This window comes from Phalacrocorax carbo, chromosome 6 (genome assembly GCF_963921805.1).
Source record: "Phalacrocorax carbo chromosome 6, bPhaCar2.1, whole genome shotgun sequence".
NCBI classification, from domain to species: domain Eukaryota; kingdom Metazoa; phylum Chordata; class Aves; order Suliformes; family Phalacrocoracidae; genus Phalacrocorax; species Phalacrocorax carbo.
Window position 1 is genome coordinate 8,667,972 of NC_087518.1, and position 21,413 is coordinate 8,689,384.

The following is a 21,413-nucleotide window of genomic DNA, read 5'->3' on the forward strand; positions in this document are numbered from 1 at the left end:
AGTTTCAAGTTGACTGGGTTTGGGTCTTTGTCTTTAAAACTAGCAGCAAAGCGCAGAAAGATGTGGCTGCATTTATAAGCAGAGTTGTCCATCTCACACCTCTGCACCTAAGCAGGGCTTTCCTGCTCTTGATCTTTCTTTATTTCAGTAGCTAAGGTTTTACTTACGGTCATTTGCTTCATTGCTGGCAGTTGTCAGCATCCATCCTTGTAATGGTGCAAGTCCTTCACCTGACCCTTGATAATGTGCTCCACCAGCTTGGTATGCTCCTTGCTGCTTAATGAAACACCCATTTCACCTCTGTAACATGCAGAATCCGTCAAGAAATCTTATGTGCCTTCTGGAGTTATTCCAACACATGACCTTTTCACAAGCCTTGCAGCAGGTAACAGTAATATGGAGCAATTGCCAATGAAACGGCAGCTTTCAAAGCAGGAAGACTCATTTCCACTTTCCAAAGGCAGTTGTGTATCCAAATGTGGTCGCTTCTAATCTGATTTCTTGTCTCAGAAGATCCTGTTCATTGGATTTTGTGGATATCTAGGTTTGTAAGTGTTGTGGTTTAACCGCAGCTGGCAACTGCGCCCCACGCAGCTGCTCGCTCGCTCCCCCCTGGTGGGACGGGGGAGAGAATCAGAAGAGTAAAAATGAGAAAACTCATGGGCTGAGATAAAGACAGCTTAACAGGTAAAGCAAAAGCTGCGCATGCAAGCAGAGCAAAGCAAGGCATTTGTTCACTCCTCCCCATGGGCAGGCAGGTGTTCAGCCATCTCCAGGAAAGCAGGGCTCCATCACATGCAATAGTTACTTGGGAAGACAAATGCCATCGCTCTGAATCTCCCTCTCTTCCTTCTTCTTCCCCCAGGTTTACATGCTTAGCATGACACCATATGGTGTGGGACATCCCTTGGGTCAGCTGGGGTCAGCTGTCCCAGCTGTGTCCCCGCCCAACCCCTTGTGCCCCCCCAGCCTGCTCACTGGTGGGCTGGGGTGAGAGGCAGGAAAGGCCCTGACTCTGTGTAAGCCCTGCTGAGCAGGAACTAAAACATCCCTGTGTTATGAATGCGGTTTCCAGCACAAATCCAAAATACAGCCCATGCTAGCTACTATGAGGAAAATTAACTCTACCCCAGCCAAAATCAGTACATTCTTCACCCTTTATTCCATACCATTTACGTCATGCTCAGGTCCCACACTATCCAATACATCTTTGTTAACCAACCCCGCCCTTCCCATCCTTTGATATAATACACAGGTATCATTCCCTTAGTCGATGGACCAGCCCTATAAAACATCTTTTAAATGTCCATAAAATGTCCACTGAGTTCATTTAGTCCATGACTTTGGGCTCCATCTGTTATGGTGGTCACTCAGGACAGGAGAGGTGGCGTGTTGCGTGGAGTTACTGGGCACCAAAGCCAGTTCAGGCCGGACATGGGCCATGACAACATAGCCTCATACTAGCTGCTATGAAGAATATTAACTCGACCCCAGCCAAAACCAGCACAGCAAGTATGGAACAAGAAGTCTGCCAGGAGGGATGATGATTATACATGCTGTTTGGAGACACAAAGCTCTTCTGTTCATAGCAAGCCGTGCAGCTGAAATGTTTTAAGCATTGGTCTTACTGACCTTTTACATCAGCTCATGATTTTCACTCCCATTCTATCTTTGTGGATCAACTTATACTTAAAACTTTGCAACTTCTGGTGTGATCTCTTTCTTGGGGACGATCCAGTTGGCCAAGCAGAACCTACCTTTGCTGCAGGATGCTTGGTTGCATGGGGAGGGCACTGCCATCCACCCTGTGGTGGGATCATGTCAGTCTGGTGCTGGGTGATCGAAGCTGCTGTAGATGGAGTTACACAGAGCACATTGTACAAGAATTGGGGTTGGACACTTGGGCTCGTGCCCTGCCAACCTTTCCCGAGTGTGGGGCTGGCTGGCAGTCCTGCTCGAGTGGCACTTGGAGCACTAATAGACACTTTGCTCCCAAGTGTTTATTGCTAAAGGGCCTTTGCTCCTTGAAAGTTAATGCAGAAAAGTCAGGCATTTTACTCATGTTTGGGGAAGATTACGACCTGCTGTATGGAGCAGTACGTATTCTCTGTGCCAGTTGTAGCCCCTAGTCACTGCTGCGTGCTTTTAGCAATACATTTCCAGGGAAGATTGTTGCAGTAAACATGGGTAATTTTTGCTCTACAGCATTTCTGCTCAACATTATCATTTTATAAGCAGGCTTCTTTATTTGCTTTTGCCCAATTCAGTTTTGTCTCATTTCCTTTGTATTGTAATTAGCACGTTCTGAATTTAAGAGGAAAAATACATCATCTTGGGGCCATGGCATATTAACCATAGAGAGGCGAGCTGACAGCCTGCCCGTGGCGCTGATGCAGGCTGGAAGGGGTAAAATGTGCCAGTTCAGGAAGCTGAAGGGTCAGGGGAGTTTTTTCCTACAAGTTCCTGTTGCTCTGTGTAGTTGGAGGAGTTGGAGGGGACCCTCCTCAGTGCCGTGGCCGTCCCCAGCAGAAGTGGAGGTGATGCTGCTCCTTCCTCCACGAAAGGAAGGTCCAACTTGGCTGGATGCAGTAACAGGGTCAGTGCTCAACTCTTGGACTTGCAGCTTCAGATTTCATTGGGGAAAAAAAAAAAGTGGGGGGGAATACTTAAGGAAAAAAAAAGCTCACATATTTCATCAATGGCCCTGAATATTTTCTTTTATCTGAAATTGCCTAAGCCAGATGAGGTCTCTGCATGTTGTTGGTCCGTCCCACTTGGCCAGGATAGGTTGGGGCGGCTCCAAGGGGGAGACGGGCTTGTTTGTCTGAGCTGAAGAACTTGCCCTGGAGATCTTGAGTGCAGTTCCATGTAATGAATCCTAATTTATGCGCCTTAATAATAATAATTTAAGGCATTTGAGACTGCAGAAATACTCGTAGCTGTAGTTTCTGCATCCTTCTGTGTTCTGTAAACATAGCTAATATTGCCAAAATCAAGGGCTTCAAAATCTGGAGCCAGGCCCCAAAAGTTGGGAACGTGCTACAAAAGCACTACATGTTGGGCAAGTTTTATTTGCTTTCTGTATTTTTCTGAGCCCACAGAAACTAGGTTTTTGAATTTCACTCACTTTTGGCAAATGCAAAAGCTAAGTGCACTCGTCTCCAGTTGACTTGGCGCAGAGATTCATTTGTGACCACCTAATTCCCAAGCAACAGGCTTTAAGAGCAGCAGAAGAGATTTGTCAGCGTAGCTCCTTCTCTGCATTTACTTTTCTTTTCCAAGGGGAGGGGAAGACAGGGGAAGGAGGCTTCGGCATCCCCACTGTGGTGGTGTGTTCCTGGGGCTCACAGTACTCACCTGGGACACGTATAAAAGGTGTGAATCATGCATCTCTCTGGGCCGTATGAAAGAAAATGTATTAAAATATGAGGTAGCCAAAATGCCAGACTAATAACTTGTATTTCCCAGAATGTTTAACCCGGCTGGTGCACAAACATGCTGCATCTAAAAAGCAGTGGGGAATCATAGCAAGTGACTGCAGAAAATAATTAAGAGGGCATTGAAAGCCGTGAGAGAAATGATATGTTGCTCAGAGCCAGCAGATCACTGCTTTAATAGGCCATGTACCTAAGAAGCAGTGCCTTAAGTTTGACAGCAAGTTGAGATTCGGTCAGCACCAAATAAGATGATAGTTGGGGAAGGATAATTAGTGTCTTCACACCATTCAATTTGGGCTGCTGGTGCGGAGCCAACTCTTTGAAACGCGCACATACGAGCCAGCGCGGACTTTTTCCTCTCCCTTTCCCTAAGCAGCCTGCAGGATTTATTGATTTCTAAGAGCAGGCTGATTTCCATGTAAATAAATGGGAGGGTGGCCGGGCCGCGACGCGCGGTCCGGATGCGGTGACTTTGGCTTGCTGACATCATTGCTCATTAGCATGCAGGAGAGGAGAGCAATGCAACAGCAGAGCCCCGCGCCGCTCCCGCGCCGGCAATTATTCTCCACGGGCTGCATCGCTCCTCGTTAATGCCTTGCGCTCAGAGAGCAAATTGGACATCCTCTTGCCACCTCGAAGGGTCATTTAGCGAAAGGCAGGTTGAGGGGGGAGCTGCTGGATTCACTTGGATTGGGAACGGAGAGGGGGGCACCCTCCAGAGCTGGATTTCAGAGCGAGGCAAATTAAGCAAGAGCTTAAGGCGCGGGGCAGGAATGGCATGTTTTTTCTCGGCAGGCTTCCTTTGGATACGCGCCGTGGTCCGTGCGTGCCTCCTCTGAAAGGCTCTGACAAAAGCCCGTCTGGCGGCAGCCCCTGGCTGCGTGTGTCGGGCAGTGGGCTGCGCCGGGGGAGCGCGGGATGCTTTATGGCACTGCGGTGCTCGGGCTGGTCCTGGGAACAGCCCACCAGCCGAAAGGCAACTGCCACAACTAGGACAGCTGAGCAACCCGCTGGATTTTTCCCTCCTGTGCTGTCGCTGCTGTCATCGGTGGGAGCAGGTAAGAAACTGCCTTTTGCCAGCAACTTCAAAGTTGTGTGTTTTAGGGAGGCATAGAAAGTAGCGAGGAGGAGGAGGAGGAATAAGCAGCGTTCTGTGGATGCACGTAGCTGCGTGCTAACTTTGCTCAATGTGCTGTTGGTGGTGATCTACGAGGGGGCTGCGCTTTTTTCCCAGTCTTTGCTGTTCTCGTTGTTTGCGGATGTAAAAGGTTAATTGTTAAATTGCATTTCTGCAGCTGCAGGAAATTTGGGAGAAACACTGATGCCACTGTAATGGATATTTCATTTTAAAAATAATCCGGAAGGTTCAGCTGGAATAGGAATAAGTATTAAAAAATCCTCATCTCCCAGTGTTAATTTTGTTGCTCTGGTAAAAGCAGCTTCTGGAAGCCTGGGCTCTCTGGGCATTTCCTGAGCAGGCTGCGTGCAGGCTGGTGTTGTAGATGAGGACATTACTGTTCAGATGTTTATTATCATGGTTTTGCCTTCCTAAGGATAGAGAGTTTTAAAGTAATAATCTTTCTACGTCCTTTTTCATGCCAAAATGCCCAACTGCAAACCAACCTAGAACTGCAACCTGGGGGTTATGTTTTTCTGTGCAATGTTTTCAAGTCAAATGTCCTTCTTTTCTTGTTCCTTGAAGGAACAATTTAAGCAGATGTGACACAGACGTGACCTGTGACCGTAGAAAGATTTTAATCCAGTTACTCTTTGTTTTGCAGTCATGATTCTTTGGCAGTGCTAAACACTGATTGAATCTTTTCGAGCCGTTGAGGATTAGCACTGGACAGAATAATGCCAAAATAATTATTCACACCAGATGCAGTGTCATCCTTTCAGTTTTAGCTCTCTTATCTTGTAACTTATCTGACTTATTTTTGTTCAGCAATTATTTCACCTGCTGTGGGAGCACTGATACTTCTCACATCACTGCGTTGTGTTTATAAGGGTGCTGGCTTGAGCCTGCAATAAAGATTTGTAAAATAAAACTATCTGCAGCTAACAAGATTGTATTTTGCTTGGTATTTTAATCTTCTCCCATTGCATGTTTTCTACCAGCCAGATTCAGCTTAACAAAATGACCCAGCCTCGCTCACTTGCAGTTGGCAGACTTGCTCAGGCTTAGCCAGCACGTACACAGATCAGGCTGGCAGTGATTGCTTTCACAAGCGGGTCGGTATCGCCTGTCTCAGGGGATGCCGTCTAAGCCTTAACTTTTGAAATAATTACAGTTTTCAGCCTAGCTCGTACTGCTTCTGAGCATTTTGCCTATCAGCCAGGTTTTTTTCCTTTAGGATGTGTGGCCTGACGCTTGAATTGCAGCGTGTTTACTGCTTCTTGTGGTTTCTGCTTGTCATGCTGCAAATGCAAACTGGTGAAGTCCCTTAAAATAGCACTAACAGGCCCGGGGCAGATGGCTGTGAACCCGCTTAGCTTAGCCTGTCTGTGAGACCGGTGCTGGAGAGATGGGCTGCAAGCCTGGAACAGGGTCGGGAAAAGAGAGGGGCAGAAGATAAACACTGTGTGTGAAAAAACCAGGGTTATGCAAACTTGAGAAGACAGTGAGGACCCATAAGCTGAACAGAGACAGGCTTCTTTGTAGAGAGCTGGTTTTGGATACAGAGTTAGAGCTTAAATCTTGCAGGAACCCCAGGCTTGGAGGCAATTGTCTTCCTTCAGTTAAGCAGCAGAAAGAAACCCTCTGCGATACAGCTCTGCATCTTGTGAAAAAGCCACCAAATGGTGTAATTAACAATCTGACAAGATAACCCGTGGGGTAGGACAGGGGCTTTGCAGCACAGGCGCATGTTGGCTGTTGGGTGGGGAACGCTGCTGAACTCAGCCCAGAGGGAGAGTTTGGTGAGGGTCCTGCTGCTGCCTGCTCCCTCTGCTGCCTCCCCTGCTCATCCCTGATGGCCAGGGACCCCACTGGGCTCTCCGGGGCTTGCGGTTGTCCTGCCACAGGGGACACCAGACCTCTCTCGGGTGCCCACAACTCCTGGGTCTGCCCATTCCATGGCTCCCCCTGCCTTCCAAAGCCATGAAATTGGCTTCAGCATTGTTTGCCCACCAGCTTCAGGGTTGTTATTGCTGTTATTGAGCCTGTTACTCTCTTCAACTTGGAAACTAGTGGTTTGCGTTTCTTCTCCATGACCAGGGGAAAATATGTGATTGTTATCATTTCTGTATGCTAAGAGCTGGACCTTTAAAGGGGGGAAAAAAAAACCCCTAACATAAACATGTTGAGATGAGCGGTAAGCTTGTGAGCTGGCAGGCTGCCTCCATCACCTCGGATGTGACAGAGCAGCCTGTTGGACACCTTTCTCCTGGTAGCATGGCTGGGCAACTGGCTGGGGCTCACGGCACCTTATTTTTGCTCTTCTCTCTCTCCTCCTTGCCTGATCTGCAGCTCACATGGGTACAGCACTTTGCCCACCTCTGTCTAACCTCTATTAAGAAAAAAAAATACTGCGTCTTCTGCAAAACATCTTGAGAGCTCCAAATAGAGTTCTTCTGAGATCTGCCGAGTTATTAATATCCCTTAATTTAAACATCTCATCTTTATGCATCAGAATTTTCATGGTTCATGTCAGGGGTTGCAGCTCACAGGAGAAGCCTGGCAGTGTGGTTCAGGCCAGGAGGGTGTTTAAGCACCCTGGGGCTCTTACCCAGCTCACAAGGAGAAACTGAAGCCTGAGCGGGAACCCGCGTTCACTGCAGAGCGCTGGGGTGCACTTGGGCTCCCCAAAATGACCCGTGATGCACCCCAGCTCTCTGGTGTGATTTAGCCACAGGTTGGAAAGTTTGGTTGTGATTTAGTTCATCCTGCATTGGTGCGGAGAGGGCTGGCCATGATTTTGGGCTGTGGTCCTGGTTCCTTGTTTGCCCAAGAGGGCACCAAGGCAGTCCATATGAGGGATTTGGGGCTTTGTACATTGTGTCACGTTTTGTCCTAATTTCTTGGTCTCATCTGGAAGGAGCACAGCCTTGTGCGCTGATGGTTGTTGTCTGCCACGTGGTGCCTAAGACCACAGACAGCGAAATTGGAAGCAGCCTGGGGGCTGCCCCAGGCTGTGCCATGGGGAAGCAGTGGTTTGGGGACAGGGCAGTGGGGACCCACAGGCAGATGTTCCACCCACTTCTTGAATTGATGGTCCTGAGTCACCATGAAGGCAGACCAACTGGAAAATCCTCGGAGACACCTTTTGCTCATATTTGGCTGCAGCTCACAATATTCAGGATAGTTTTTTTTTCTTCTTTTTCTTAATTAAGCAAGAATAACTCTTGCAATGGTAAAGGATTTTTACAGAGTCTTAAAAATAAAATTAGTCTCCAACCTGAGACTGAGCATGGCCAGCTTCAGTCAGGGAGGAGAATTTTTCCAGGAGTGGAAACGGGGCTTGTAATAAAAGTGTCAGTGCCACCCTGGATACCTCTGTAATTGCTGCTTTTGGCACAGCGGAGGTCAGAGGGGATTAAAAATAATGCAACACTGAAAATCTGACTTGCCTCGAGCAGTTCAAGCAGGTAGAGAAGAGAAGATGGATGGGAAAGATGGAGAAGAGTCTGGCCTGCAACTCTTCCATCCTCTCAGTGTTTCCCCACCTACTGCAGACCTTTCCGGAGATGTGCGGCTATATGTGCTCCCCTGTGCCCACTGAGACTGTGGGGAGTTGCATCTATAGGATGCTGGATTACTTCTCTCTTTCCTTAGCCTCTTGGCATTACTGTCCTGCCTGCTCTGTTGCTACCACCTGATGTTGATCTTTTAAGCCAACTGTTCCTACAGTGTCTTGGGACGAGTGAGCATTGTCCTCCCTTGGCCGTCCTTGCAGGCCACCAAGGGCACCTTGTCCTCAGACTTTTAATTGCTGCTATTGTAAATGCCCGTGTCTCATTCACCTCCTTTAGCCTCCTGCACCCCAGTTTGGCAGATAAAGGCTTTCACTAGGCTTCCTTTTCAACCCAGGTGGCACAAGGTCTTTGCAAGTTCATTCCCGCTGATGGGTTTTTTTCCTGGCTGAAGTGACTTTGGAAGAGCTGTGAAGCTGCAGAAATGTTTTGTCCAGAGAGATGCTGCTTTGTCACTGAGGTCCATGGGACCCGGTGCCATGGGCAGCAGCCAGCTGGGCTACTGGGAGTGTTTGGTTGAAAATATGGTATTAGAGGAGTTGGAGATGGAGGCAGAGCTTCAACTCCAACTGTCTGTTTTCAGCACAAAAGCTTGGGGCTCCTCTGATGAAGCTGATGTTCAGGGAGTCGATGGGGAAGCCGTGGCTGGGTGCTGCCTGTGGGTACTCCCACACCTCAGCTTCCGCATTTGTGAGAAGGGAGAGCGCAGCCTGTGCTGGAGAAGAGCCGCCAGGATCTCCCTGTGGCAGTGAAGGACTGTGTTAATTTTTTAGTTTAGATAAATGTTTGCCTTGCCTGTGGGGTCTGGAGAAATGGGGCTGTGTAGCTGGAGCTCGCTCAGGGTGGGAAGATGCTTCATTTGCTCTCAAACGAGGGGAGGAGGTAACAGGCAGGGGTATTACAACGCCTGTGTTGAGAGGCTCAGGGGTCACGTGAGCTGCCCCAAATCCTCAGCCTCTCCTCTTCCTGTGAAGTCCTGTGATCTACTGACTGACGACTGACCCGAAAGCCTCATTGCAATCAGAATGATGGCGCAATGCTGGAAAAAAATCAGGCTGCTTATATATGTCTTAAGCCAAGCGGGAAGGGAATTGTCTCTTTGCTTTCACACATCCCATCCGAGCTGAGCAGACAATTGCTTTTTGAGGGATTCCCAATCTTGTATGTTAATGTGTGCACAAATGCATGCAAATCCTTTATTACAGAGTGCAGCAGAGGCATCGCATGGCCTGGCGTGGGCTGTGGCATTCCTTCTCCTTGCATTGTCTGGAGACGAGCTGCTCCCTGATACAGCCCATTTATTTCCATCCCAGAAGAAACAAGTGAGAAGCAGAGATAAGCAGCACTGGGGGGAGGGAGTGGTGGCGTGTGTGTGATAAGAGCTGTTTGCTGAGTTCCTTCTTTGTCCAAGAGGAATTTTAACATTTCTGCCACAATTTTAAACTCTGCCTTCATTCTTGGTGCTACCAGGAGGGGTTGGGATCTTGTGCTGCCCTTTCTTGAAATAGCTGCACTGCTCAGCCTGGGCAGGCTTTGCTTTGGCGGTATTTGCTGCATTAGGTCCTGTGTGCCCACCCGGCCAAGCCGGCAGGCATGGCTGGAAGAGCAGATCCCTGCAGTCAGGGGTCTGCCACCCTCACAGCCCCGAGGGAGTCTGCTCCCACCTGCGCTGCCCAGATCCCACCACGTGCAGGCTGCTCGCTGGGAGAGGCCAGCTCCCTCAGCTCCTCTGCTGGAGCTACAGACCATTTGCAAGGACCCACTTCACCTTGGCTTCAGGCTGTCCCCGGACCCTCTTCCGTGGCTTTTTTCTGCTTGTGCTTTCCCGGTTTGGAGTCGTTGCTGGTTTTTCACAGCAGGGAAACCTCAGCTTTCTTCAGAAAGCAGGGGTCATGCTCATGGCTCTCTCCAGAACCTCTTGCACAGCACTAGTGTTTTCAGCGCAGTTTAACTTATTGTTGGTGCTATTGCTGTGATGAAAGGGCTGCAGGAGACTCCAGCAATGGCAGAGGCTGTGCTTTGCTAACTGCGGCGTACAACAAGAAACTGCCTTGTCCCAGAGACCTTGCAGGTCAATTGGGCTCACATCAAGCTGTACGTAGGTGGACCTGGGCTGGAAGCATGCTTCTGCATCCCAGGCGAGAGGGACTCGGGAGCCAGGTTCTCCACTTGGTGTGTTATGCTCTGTTTGCTTCAGATTCCCCTTGTGTGCCTGTTTTTATCTGTAGAGAGAAAAGGGCTGGCATGGCTCGCTCTGCTGAGGGCTGCCTGGGGTGGTGGATCCAGTTCGCACCGTTCCCCCACAGCCAAAGGATGGCTGGGGATATAACCAGAGACGAGGGTTAGAGCCTCCTCTGAGGAGAGGACCAGCTGCTGTGCCCAGGTCACCATGTAAAAGCAGCCATTGCAAAATAAAATACATCCATCTCGTAACTTCATCACATGAAGCACTGGCCTTGAGTAGAACAAATTTTTCAGTCTGTTTTTGAGCCATTGCTGCTTTGTACCATGTGAAGTCAATTCAAGGCGGGCTCCTTTCCAGCTAAATCTGACACCAGGAAATGTTCTTTTTCTCCCCATTTGCTTCCCGCTGTCCTGGCCCCGCTGCAGGGCAGCTCCGTGCCCAGCTCCGTGCCAAGCAGCCCTGCTGGGTGCTCCCCACACTGTGCCTCCTCCGGCAGCATGGCTGCTGGCCGGCTCCCTCTCTTCTTTCTCCCTGTCCACAAGCTACAGCTGCTTAACACCTCCTTTATTTACCCTCCATGCCTGAAGCTGGTCATGCTGTCAGCTCTCCTCACTTCACTGGGAAACACGACATCACTGGGTTTCTCGTCGCCAGCCCTCAGCTCTTGGAGTCAAGTGATGCTCCCAGATGTCCCCAGCTGTTAGCAACAGCACAGAAATATGTCTGTCCCTGTGTCCTCCCTGATGCTGGAGACCACTCTTAATGACCAGGGCAGGTGCTTCCCTGAGACAAGCTTGCAGACCCTTCTCTGGGATGAGAGCAAGATGGAAAGGCTCAGGAATGAAGACTGGATTTCCAGACAGTGATTGGCATTAGTTTCTTCTTGCTTAAAAAAAGAAACCTGCCCGTGGTCTTCTTAAGTTCTGCGGGGCTCCTTGGCTGCACGGGCAGCTGAAGTCATTGTTGATGAAGCTTTGGTGGTGGTTAGGTGAGGCTTGTGTCTGGCCAGAGCCAAGCTAACAGGTTTCCCTTTGCAGGACGAGCCACTCCACCTGGGCTGCAGCACCCCAATGCGCTGAGCATCTCCAGGCTCCGACGCTCTTCCCACGTTAATGTCTAACGAGCCGTTGCTGGCGGGAGCAGCCGGGCAGGCTGCCAGCTCTCGCCTTGCTCCTCTCCAACACCCACCAGCTCTCCGCCATAGATTCAGCACCCGCAGAACGTTGTCGCTCCGGTCATTGTGTGCACGGTTGAGTGCTGGCACGTGCATCATCTTGCTTCATGCCGCTCTTCTTTGGGTGCGGTGGGGGGATACTGCTTTTTCAATTTAATTTCACATTTGTAATGTACATTTTTATATTAAGTTTTTACTACAGGGAATTATTTTTAATTATAGTGAGCTGGAAGACAATAAAATAAAGTTCAGTAAGTGAGACCTATGCGAAGAAGTCATGGAAACCATATCATAGGAGTGGAAAGACACTCCTAGGACACTGAGTATTGTTCCCATGAAACAACATATCCTAATGTAAAGAAAATAATTGTAATTAAAGCTGTTAATCTTCTGCTTTTAATGAGGGGAAAGGAAGAGAATTGACTATCTCAGGGGCAAGATCTTGAAGTTTGTACAGTTTGCCCAGGGAGGTGGCAGAAACCCCATGCCTGGAGATGCTCAGTCTTCAATTGCACAAAGTTTTTACAGAGCCTGTTGTCCTGGCCTGGGGACATCACCGATGGGCAAACCAGCTACCTGTGTCCTTTTCATACGTTGCTTTTCTGACCAGCAGGAGCCACCTGCCGGTGGGACCCACTTGTCTGGGACGGGGCAGGAATGAGGGTGGGTGTAAATCAGCTTCCCGACCTGGTCCTTGCACTCCTGGCTGTATGTGGTGTGAGCTGCACAATGGTGGTCATGTGGAGTGATCTGCGGGGTCTAATTGATCACACATCTCACTTATTAACTCTTCGACACTGTTATTTAAAGTCCTCACGATGGCCTGATTTATCTCATTAATTAAAAGCCAAGACCTCTGGCTCTTCTGCCATCCTCCGTCTCCTGGAGGGGATGTGTCTAGAGCAGGGAGGAGGGCAGAAACGTGCGGGCTGGCTTTTTCCCCATCGCAGCGCTTGTGCTCCCGGTGTTGCTGCTGTCCAAGCGTGGACTGTTGGGTTTGTCTCCCTTTGAAGCTTGTGATTGATGTCCTGAAAATTAAAATTTGGCTAAGAAGTCCTAAAGTCTGTTAGAATAACTATCTCCAATGCCGAATCTGGGGCTCTGGAGCTATTAATTATTCTTAGCGTCTTGTTTCATATTGAGCCGCTTCTAATCATATTGTGAAATGAGATGGAAATGGCAAAGAAACCAGTGGCTTTGCTGAGGCAGAGTGGCCTTCCATGGTAGCTGATTAATTAAAGTATTCACATGAAATGGTGCCTTGATTATTTTTTAAGGTAACAGCCGGAGGCGATGCCGAGGCTCTCCGACTGGACGCAAACCAGACACCAGGGGTGCGTGGGGGTCGCTGTGTGGTTTAGATCTGATGAAAGGCAGGAAATGGGAAAATCTGGCAAATCTCCCTGGCTTGACTTAACGGAGCCTCTTGACTTTTGCTAGAGTGCATTTTTTGTGCTGTAATGGCCAAGTGGAAATTTAGACTCAAATCTGGATCTGAGCACTTGTATGCTTAGCTGGCTTGTAACGCAGTGGTGAAAAAGAAGGAAAGGTGTTTGAAAATTACAGCTCCCGATGCTTAACTGTTCCTGCCCCCCGAATGTCTTTCCTTTGCCTTATAGCAGAGAAACCTGCGATGGCAACGGTAACTCTTCCCTTTCCTTTTGTGTGGTACCTTATTAATTCTGAGATGTCTCCCTTCTGCTATCCAAGTGAAACCATATCTCATTCCTCAGAAGTCAGTGGTGTTTCATTAGCACAAATTAATTCAGAATCCTGCGTGGTTACTCTAAAATAGATACCATTGACCCATATTGCGGAAGAGCATTGCATTTTCAGAAATAGAAACCGATTAATCAGTATTCCTTTTAACCTCTTTTTATGGGGCTGGGGGATGTTTTCAGCCAGGTTAGTCCTTCGCTTTTACCATGGCTGAGGGGTGTGATGTCCTAGCATCCCTGCAGATAAATGCTCGGGCTCAAACCCATGAAGAAAATGTCCCATGGACACAAGCTGCAGGAACAGACCCATAAAAGAAATGCTGAGAAGTGATATTTGCAATGAATTAAGCTAATGGCTGTGAAATTGCAACCTGTGGGATGTTTTTTCAGTTCTCGTCCTTTTCCCTCTCCCATCCAGCTCTCAGGCAGCGTGTGAGCTGGTGTGCTGCTGAGCCGTGGCGCGCGCCGTCGAGCCGGGCGGTTAAGATGCCGTTGTAGTGTGACTGTGGTTTTTGTAGCCTCCCTTAATTTAATTTAGCTTTATACGTTCAAACTATAATCAATTTTTATGCTACTTTAATAAGCAAATTTATGCTATCAGCATGCTAAAGGGACTTGTCATTCACAGCTTCCCGGTCAATCCACCATTTTCTGTATTAGCCAAGTGCTCAGCTGCCGTAAATTCGGTAACTGCTCTGCAGTTACTGGCTGGCATGCTGATCTGCACCAGGTGGGCCCGTGGCCCTTGCCTCTGCTGGCCCCTGGAAATACTCCTCATGGTGCAGTAAAGGGACAAGCAATTACATATCCCCAAACACTGGGCAGTCTGACTCGGCTTGATTGCCAAGTCTTGTTACAGCAAATATGGACTCTTATTTCCTCCGTGAAGAGAGACAAAGCCTACATTAGAAAATACCTGAGCATAAAAAAAGAGTTGAGTTTAGTATCTGCAGGCCAGCAGCTGGCAGGAATCACTTCGCTTTCTTCTCTGAAGCACAACTCACTGGGGCATCTTCTCTTTTTCCTCTCTCCTCACCTTGCAGGAAGATTTGCCTTCACTGTAAGTGCTCCCAGGAAGAGCACATCGTAACAGTTATGCCTCTGGAGATGGAGAAGACTGTCACGAAGCTCATGTTTGACTTCCAGAGGAACTCAACTTCTGACGACGACTCGGGCTGTGCCTTGGAAGAGTACGCGTGGGTCCCCCCTGGCCTGAAGCCCGAGCAGGTAACGCTGACACCACTGAGTTACCAGAAATAAATAGTTTTAATATGCTTTTTGGAAATAGTTGCCCTGATTTTTCTTCTAGGGGTGCGAGGTCTTGTTGCATGCGGCTCTGTTTCTGGGTGCACTGCAGAGACTTTCCGAGACAGGTCTGGTCTGAATGCACTAATGAAACAAAATAGAAATGCGATCCTTGCAGGACTTGTGGTTTTCTGCGTCTGTAGATGTAATTGGTAACTGAGAGGGGGGAAACAAAATACTTCCAGGATGGGGTTTGTTGTGGTTGTGCAAGGGAACAGATAGAGACGTACCTACTACTGTTTCATGGGAAAAAGTGGCAGGGCTCCGGTGTGCCCAGGGGCCTCAGTGCTCATGTTCTGCCCCCCCGGACCACTCTGCTCTGCAGGAAGTCCAGGGCAGGCAGTCAAAGCTGGTAGACGACTCTAAAAAACAGGCCAAAGTCTTTGGGGCTGGGTTGAAGCATGATGTTTGTGCTTTACTGGAAAGAGTTGTTTAAATGAAGTTTAAGTGTCTCGGTACAGGAATCGAACAGGATGGAGCAGACCTCAGGATGCTGTCTGTGCAGAGTGCACGTTGATTTCTGCTCCTTGCAGTTTACATGATCGTTTGGTTCTTATGCTGGTCATTTACATGTTCAACTCAGAACTTAATTTGTAGAGGATATTGCAAAACGAGCTTAGCCTTGACAACTGCTATGGCAATCGTTTTAAACCGTGTAAGGAGGCTGCGAGAGGGTGGAAAGCTTTCATTGTTACTGCTGTAGTTGCTGTCCTTAAATATTGTGTTTTCCTGAGCTTTTATTCAGAAGGGCTTAGGCATTTCCTGAAATATTTTGGCACCACCCGTAGGCTGTAAATATTATCTGTCTGATTAGAGAAAATCCAGTTGTTTGGTTTTTTTTTTTCTTCTCCTTGTCTTTACAAGCCTGGCTCAGTGCTTGCTTGAAACTCCGCAGCACCGTGTGTTTCATTTGGTGCCATCCAACCATGCAAATCAGGCAGCAGCCTTGTTTTCTGTCACCTTCCTTATGTCAGAGGTTCCCTTTGTGCCTCTCAGGAAGTACAAGACATGGTGTATGGAGAGATGCAGATGGTCCTGAAGTAGCTCTGCTGGTCCTGCATGCTGCAGGGACACAAACCATTTGGATTTGGGGAGTCCTGCTGGAGGATCATGACCAAGCTGGTGCCACCTGCTCTCAGAACTGCCTTCTGTCCAGGCGTGTCGGTGGCTTCTGGAGCCCAAGCTGGCACATGCTGCTGTAGCTTTGGGTGGAAATACAGATATTTAATGACAGGTGGCACCTGACTGGGTAGGCATGGTCTCTGATGAGTACAGCATGGCATGGACAGCAATTGAAAGCCACTTCCAGAATGGTGGTGACATATTCCAGAAGACCTCGATACTGCTTTGATCCCTTTGGTGCATTTTAGGAAATAGCATGCTGTCAGGGAGTTTCGGATGCTCATGAGAAAAAAATGTCCATTAGCTCTAGCAGTAGGTGCTGACGGCTCATGCATTACTCAGGTTGATGTATTTTTAGGTTCTTCTGGCACCTGTTTTTTGCAGAGGTCATGGTGCTCCTCAATGTGAACACCCACTTCCTAATTACGCTCCTCTGTCTGAGTTGCTGAGTCTTCTAGCAGATTTGCCACTTCAGACCTGTCTCTAATCACCATGGAGATGAAGAGCAGCCGTAAGCAGAGCCTAAGACAGACACTGAAATCCTTCCAGCATAGTTCATCTGCCAGCCCTTTCAGGACCTTTCACACATCAGATGAGCCACTAAGGAGAAAAAAGTCTGGGCTGCGAAAGAGCCACCATGTAGGGCTGGGGGTTGTCCCTGGGTGAAAAGCAGCACCCTGAATTTCGCCAGGAGTTACCACGTGTCTGGGTGTCTCAGGGCTGGGAGGTGCCCCAGGGTGCAGGAGGGTGCTGTTTGCCTCCCACGGGGGTAGGAGGTACCTCTGCAGCAACTTGCTGGAGCTGTGAGAGGCTGCAGACAGACGTGTGGCTTTCTGGCCAGTGAGTCAGGTGTGCGTACGTGATGTGGAGCCTCTGGAAGGCTGATGTCTGCCGTGGAGCAGCTGGTGGGCTCTGCTCTGGCTGAGGACACTGCCATCATGCTGGGCTGAAAATACAGGTTTGCAGGCAGTGAATTTTTCTTTGCCTTCCGTTGTTTCACAGTCGTATTTCTTTGACGTGAGACAGATGAAATGAAACAACTTTTTCTGCAATATTCTACTTTATTAAAATCTCTATGCAGCATATGAGCTGGGGAGGTAAGTGGTCCCCTGAAAGACTAATGCAGTTTTCTTATTATACTTGGACGACAGCCTTCCTACCTCGCTATTCTTGGGAAACAGCGTTCACGTCTCACTCAGTGCAGCAATTTACAGGATTTCAGAGTGGGGGAAGTTGGCCAACAAACATGACATTGGTTTGCAGCAGTTACTGTAGGTCATTTCAGAATTTGGAGAGTCCCTTCAATCTGTAGCTTAAAATATTAGGTATAACCTAAAGGGGAAGCGACCCAAACCTACAAGGTCTCACTGGATTCCTGGACACTAACTGAGGCATCAGCTGCTCTATAGTACATCAACTATGTGAAAATCATGTTGGTTATTTAATGCCCACTACTTGAAGAAAAAAAAAAGCATTGGCCCAGCATTTACAGGTAACGATCCAGACATTGTATTGAAGAGCAGAGCTGAATTCCTTATATTATGGCTCAACACTGCAGGACTACAAAGTGGTCTACTGCTATGCAAGAGCCATAAATATTACATATTTCTGAATAAGTCTATAACACAGGGATGAAGATGGTAACATAAAAAAATATTTAAATACTACTGCATAAGGTATGGTAAAAATTCATCTGGAAAACTGGTTAATATTTATGACATCTCTGCTCAAGAAAGAGGGGTATAAACTGGAAGGAGCCTGGAAATGTTATTTCATTGAGGAGCCTAGAAGAGCCTGGTTTGTTCAGCCTAGCAAATCGAAGGGTTATGATCACTCCCTATGCATTAGAGGAGGAAGAACAGTTATTCAAGCTCCAACTTTGGCACAAGAACATAGATATAAACTGGCTCCAAATGCATTCAGGCAGGAAATTGGAAGAGGTTTCAGACCATCAGAGGTGTAAGGCTCAGCGGCAACCTGCCAACAGGGAGAGTGATGGGTAAAAACCCAAGACTGAGCTCCATAAATTACAACGTGATTAGAAAATGTGGTTTCTTGTACTAGCAGTCGGCTGCACAGGATGGCCAAGAGGCTCCTGTGGGCTCTAATGCCACTTGGACTGGACCTCAATGAGAAGTTGTCTTATGGCAGAAGAGAAACTGTTCTTCTGGAAGATACAGATGCAGATGGGAATGGGAGAGGTGGCTGTACGGGAGGCGAGGCAGAAGCTCGGGACGCGGGCTTTGAGAAATACTCTTTTTCCTGCCTGCCATTCAATGGTCATGTAAAGAAATAAGTGTGAAAGCCTTGAAATGGGCAGACACCAATAGAAATGTGTCCTCAGCAAAGCGAAATCCCAGACCAGGTCTGGCTGCAAAGATGGGGGAAGGCGGTTTTGGGAGCCAGTTTGTCTGCTGGGTCTGGCAGTCTGACAGCTGATCCTCTTTGCACTGACATAAGTTTGAGGGCAGATGCTTAAAAATAAATACTTTTATGATGTGTTTTTCACATTTTTAGGCAAGCATGTGTAAATACATGTGAATGCGCAGCCTTGAATTCCTTGGGCCTGTGGTTTGGAGAAATCCAAAGGGGTTATAACATGCCAGTTTGAATTTCTGAATACAAGGGATTTTTGAGCATTTCTGTCTTTATTGTGTTTCAATAATAGGAGCAGCTGGTTACGGGCACAGATTTGCAATTAAACAAAAGATGGGGCTCTACTTCAGCTGCGGTGCGGCTTTCTGCATGACTCCAGCATGCCAACATTCAAGACCCTTGTGTATGGCATAAGAACTTAATTCCCTTTTGCTGTCAGCACAGTTGCTCTGATCAAGTCTCTTAAAAAGTTATTAAAATCTCATCTGAGCTAAACTTAGTAGCACAAAGGTTCAGGGGACCTTTTCCCTCTGAGGCAGCCATTAGAGCTTGGACCTTGAGAGGTTTGCAGTGTGGTGTGAAACTTGTAGCTATCACGGGGAATTTATTCAGGGGCAAACGCACATGTTGATTCCTGTTCTGGATCTTTTGCAAGACCTATAGCAAGGGCTTGAGTTATAAAACCTCCAAGCCTCATCAAGTTGCTGTTCAGGTCGCAAAGTGAGGAAAGGAGAGTGGAGATGAACCTCCACTGAACGCATATTTACACCTTACCTAAAGATACCCACTTACGCCACCTCGGTTTGGTAGAAAGTACGTTATCTGGGCCAGTCGTCTCTGGGGGACACGTGCCTCACCTCTGCCTATGTGTCATGGTCAAGTGCATCTTACCTTCTCATCCCTTCTTGAGCCCTATAAGTTTAGCAAACTGTTTCACTCCTCAGGAGACTGAAGTCTTAGATGAAACAGGGAAGGAACAAGACAGACCAAAGCAACCCTGTGCCCCAAGCCTGCATGGTAATGGGGAGCAGATAAGCTAATTTTTGGCCAGGTAGAGGAAGGACAAAAGCCCCACGAAGAGCTCTACTTCCTTTGCTAAATCCTGATCCTGAGAGCAGAGCATGCCGGATGGGGAGCCGAGCAGTGAAGAGGAGCTGTAACTCATGCATGCGGGTGCCAGAAGCTGCAGCCACCTCTAGCTCTACCCCCTTGCACACGTGCACGCTGTAGTATTTTATCCAAAAGCTGCATTTCAGCACATTTTTAAAAGCTCTCCAGTTTCACTTTGAGGTAGCAGTAAGTCCATCACCTCCCCGGTGAACTCTTTCAGTATCTAAATAGCCTGGCAGTTAGCGGCTCTTATTTCAAGGCTGGAGCTGTCTAAATCCAGCCTCCAGGCATCAGACCGTGCAGAATGCTTGCCAGCGGATGGAGCAGCAATCCCCTACTAGGAGTGCTTTTCCCGTGTGTGATGCCTGTGCTGCAGGACTTGGGGGGCAGCTGGGGTGGGTTGGGAGGTCCTGGAGCTATTCCTTCTGCCCTGGAGGAGGCGTGAGTGTATCCTGTGCTGCAAAAAAAACCCCTTAGCAAAACCATGCGTATGGGGTTTTGCTCCATTTCTGTGTCCTGGTCTGATCATTGTGAGCTGATGGAAACTGTTAAAATTATTTAATCCTTGAACAATCATCTTGTCAGGGGGGGAATCAGCTGCTTTTGGTGGGCCACGAAACAAAAGCACTCACCTGATGGGGTTTGCTTGGTTCTTAAATTTGAAGTAGCCGTGTGGTGGGCAGCAGAGGTAAGAGGCAGGGGAAGAGCAGGGAGTGGAAAAGAAAACAGAGAAATCCCAGACTACACAATATAAACTTGTCCTGGAGCTTTATTCCAGTTTACAATTACAGCTTTCCTTGTTGGAGCGTTATTCTAGTATGCTACCCCGTGCCTTATAAATACAAGAACATTTTAAGTGGCTCTTCAAGACCCAGGGGAATTATCAGCTATGATCAATGCAGCAGATGATCATGGTAATTGCTGGTACCCCAGGGGACTCAGAGCCGTGAGAGAGCGGCTCTGCAGGTCAGTACCTTGCAGCACAAAGACCTCTCTCAGATGCTTTTGAAAGCACTGTTTCTGGCTCCTTTTAATCCCAATTCGATTTCTGCTTAAAAAAGAAAAATTATGGCATGCGCTTTCACAAGTCTAAAACTTGTGGATGTACGGCCTTCATTCAAATGTTCTTCTTTGATGCCAGCAGGAAGCAATGTTTCCGCGGGATCTCTTACAGGCCAAGAACAGCTCCAAAGGCTTGGCAGGAATGGATGTCATTCTCAACTGGTGAGCAGCAACGCTCAAACAACTCGGCTGCCGTTAGCCATAGGAGAGAAGTGTGCGGAGAGCCGCAGAGCGTGCCAGAACAAATAGCACTTAGGAAAATGATTTTTCCTTTGTTCCCTGCCTTTGTCCCTGCAACTCGGGAGCGGGTTTCCGAGAGCAAACCCAGCGTTGCGGGGCGCCGGACCGCCCGGCGCCGGGGATTGCATCCGCCTCCCACTGTCAAATGCCAGCACACAGGCGCATTCATGGATCTGGGGTTGATAATGGTCTTCTCTCAGCTGGGGCTGTGGGGTCTGGGGGGGGACCCCAGCTCCCTCCCAGGCTGCGTGCCTGGCTGCATCCCTGTGCTCAGCAGACCCGTCCAGTTCCCACTCTCCTTTCCGTTTCAGAGCATCTGGCCTTGCTACAAAGATTGTTTTGCTTCAAGAAATAAATAAGTGCTTTGTATCCTAATGGCCACGGGAAAGGAGGACGTGCCAGACTTGGGCCAAAGCATACTGAACCCGTTTTCTAGTTTCACACGTGCTATAATCTGTGGAGTGTGTGTGTGAGCCGACGTGTACAAGCACTTGCAACATTTTGCAGGCACGCTGAGAGGGTTTTTGCGTGTGGCTTGTCTGGGGTTTTTTCCCCTTTGCTTTTCCAGCGGTGGCGAGCAGGAAGGAGAGAAATACTGAAAACACCAGATTCATTTCTCTGCTGATTTTAAGTGCTTGGTGTAAAAGATCATTTAATACCTGCCATGCGGTTAAAAGCCAGCAGTGGGGAGGAGCGGGCGAGCCGCAGGAGCAGCCCCGCTCGCCCGGGCCAGCACAGGCTTGTTGGAGCCGCTGGCCACCTTCCTCCCGCTGCAGGAAAAGCCCGTGGGAGCTCACGCACAGCGAGCCGGGCGACAGCGCTGTGAGCAAGTGTGCACACACACATGCACCAGCAGCCACTGCCCCGCACATCATTGCAGAGGCAATGCACCAGCGCGGTACATCCCCACGTGGCACAGGGTGGACTGCTGGGTTGTGGGACCTCTGGCATGGTCCCAGGGCAAACGATACTCTCCTGGGTATGGGGGGATG

General features: G+C 48.6%; 1 protein-coding gene across 3 annotated transcripts in view; it reads left to right on the forward strand.

Annotated features, from left to right (window-relative positions):
• The window catches only part of PRICKLE2 (prickle planar cell polarity protein 2), a 108,423-nt gene that overhangs the window by 61,212 nt on the left and 25,798 nt on the right, over positions 1-21,413 (forward strand). For 2 of the 3 annotated variants that reach the window (XM_064453558.1, XM_064453559.1), the window contains one exon: positions 14,250-14,433. In XM_064453558.1, the coding sequence (XP_064309628.1) occupies positions 14,250-14,433 (184 nt within the window). Of the gene's footprint in view, positions 1-3,957; positions 4,496-14,249; positions 14,434-21,413 lie in introns of those variants that run through there. The other variant, XM_064453561.1, reaches the window with a different exon arrangement.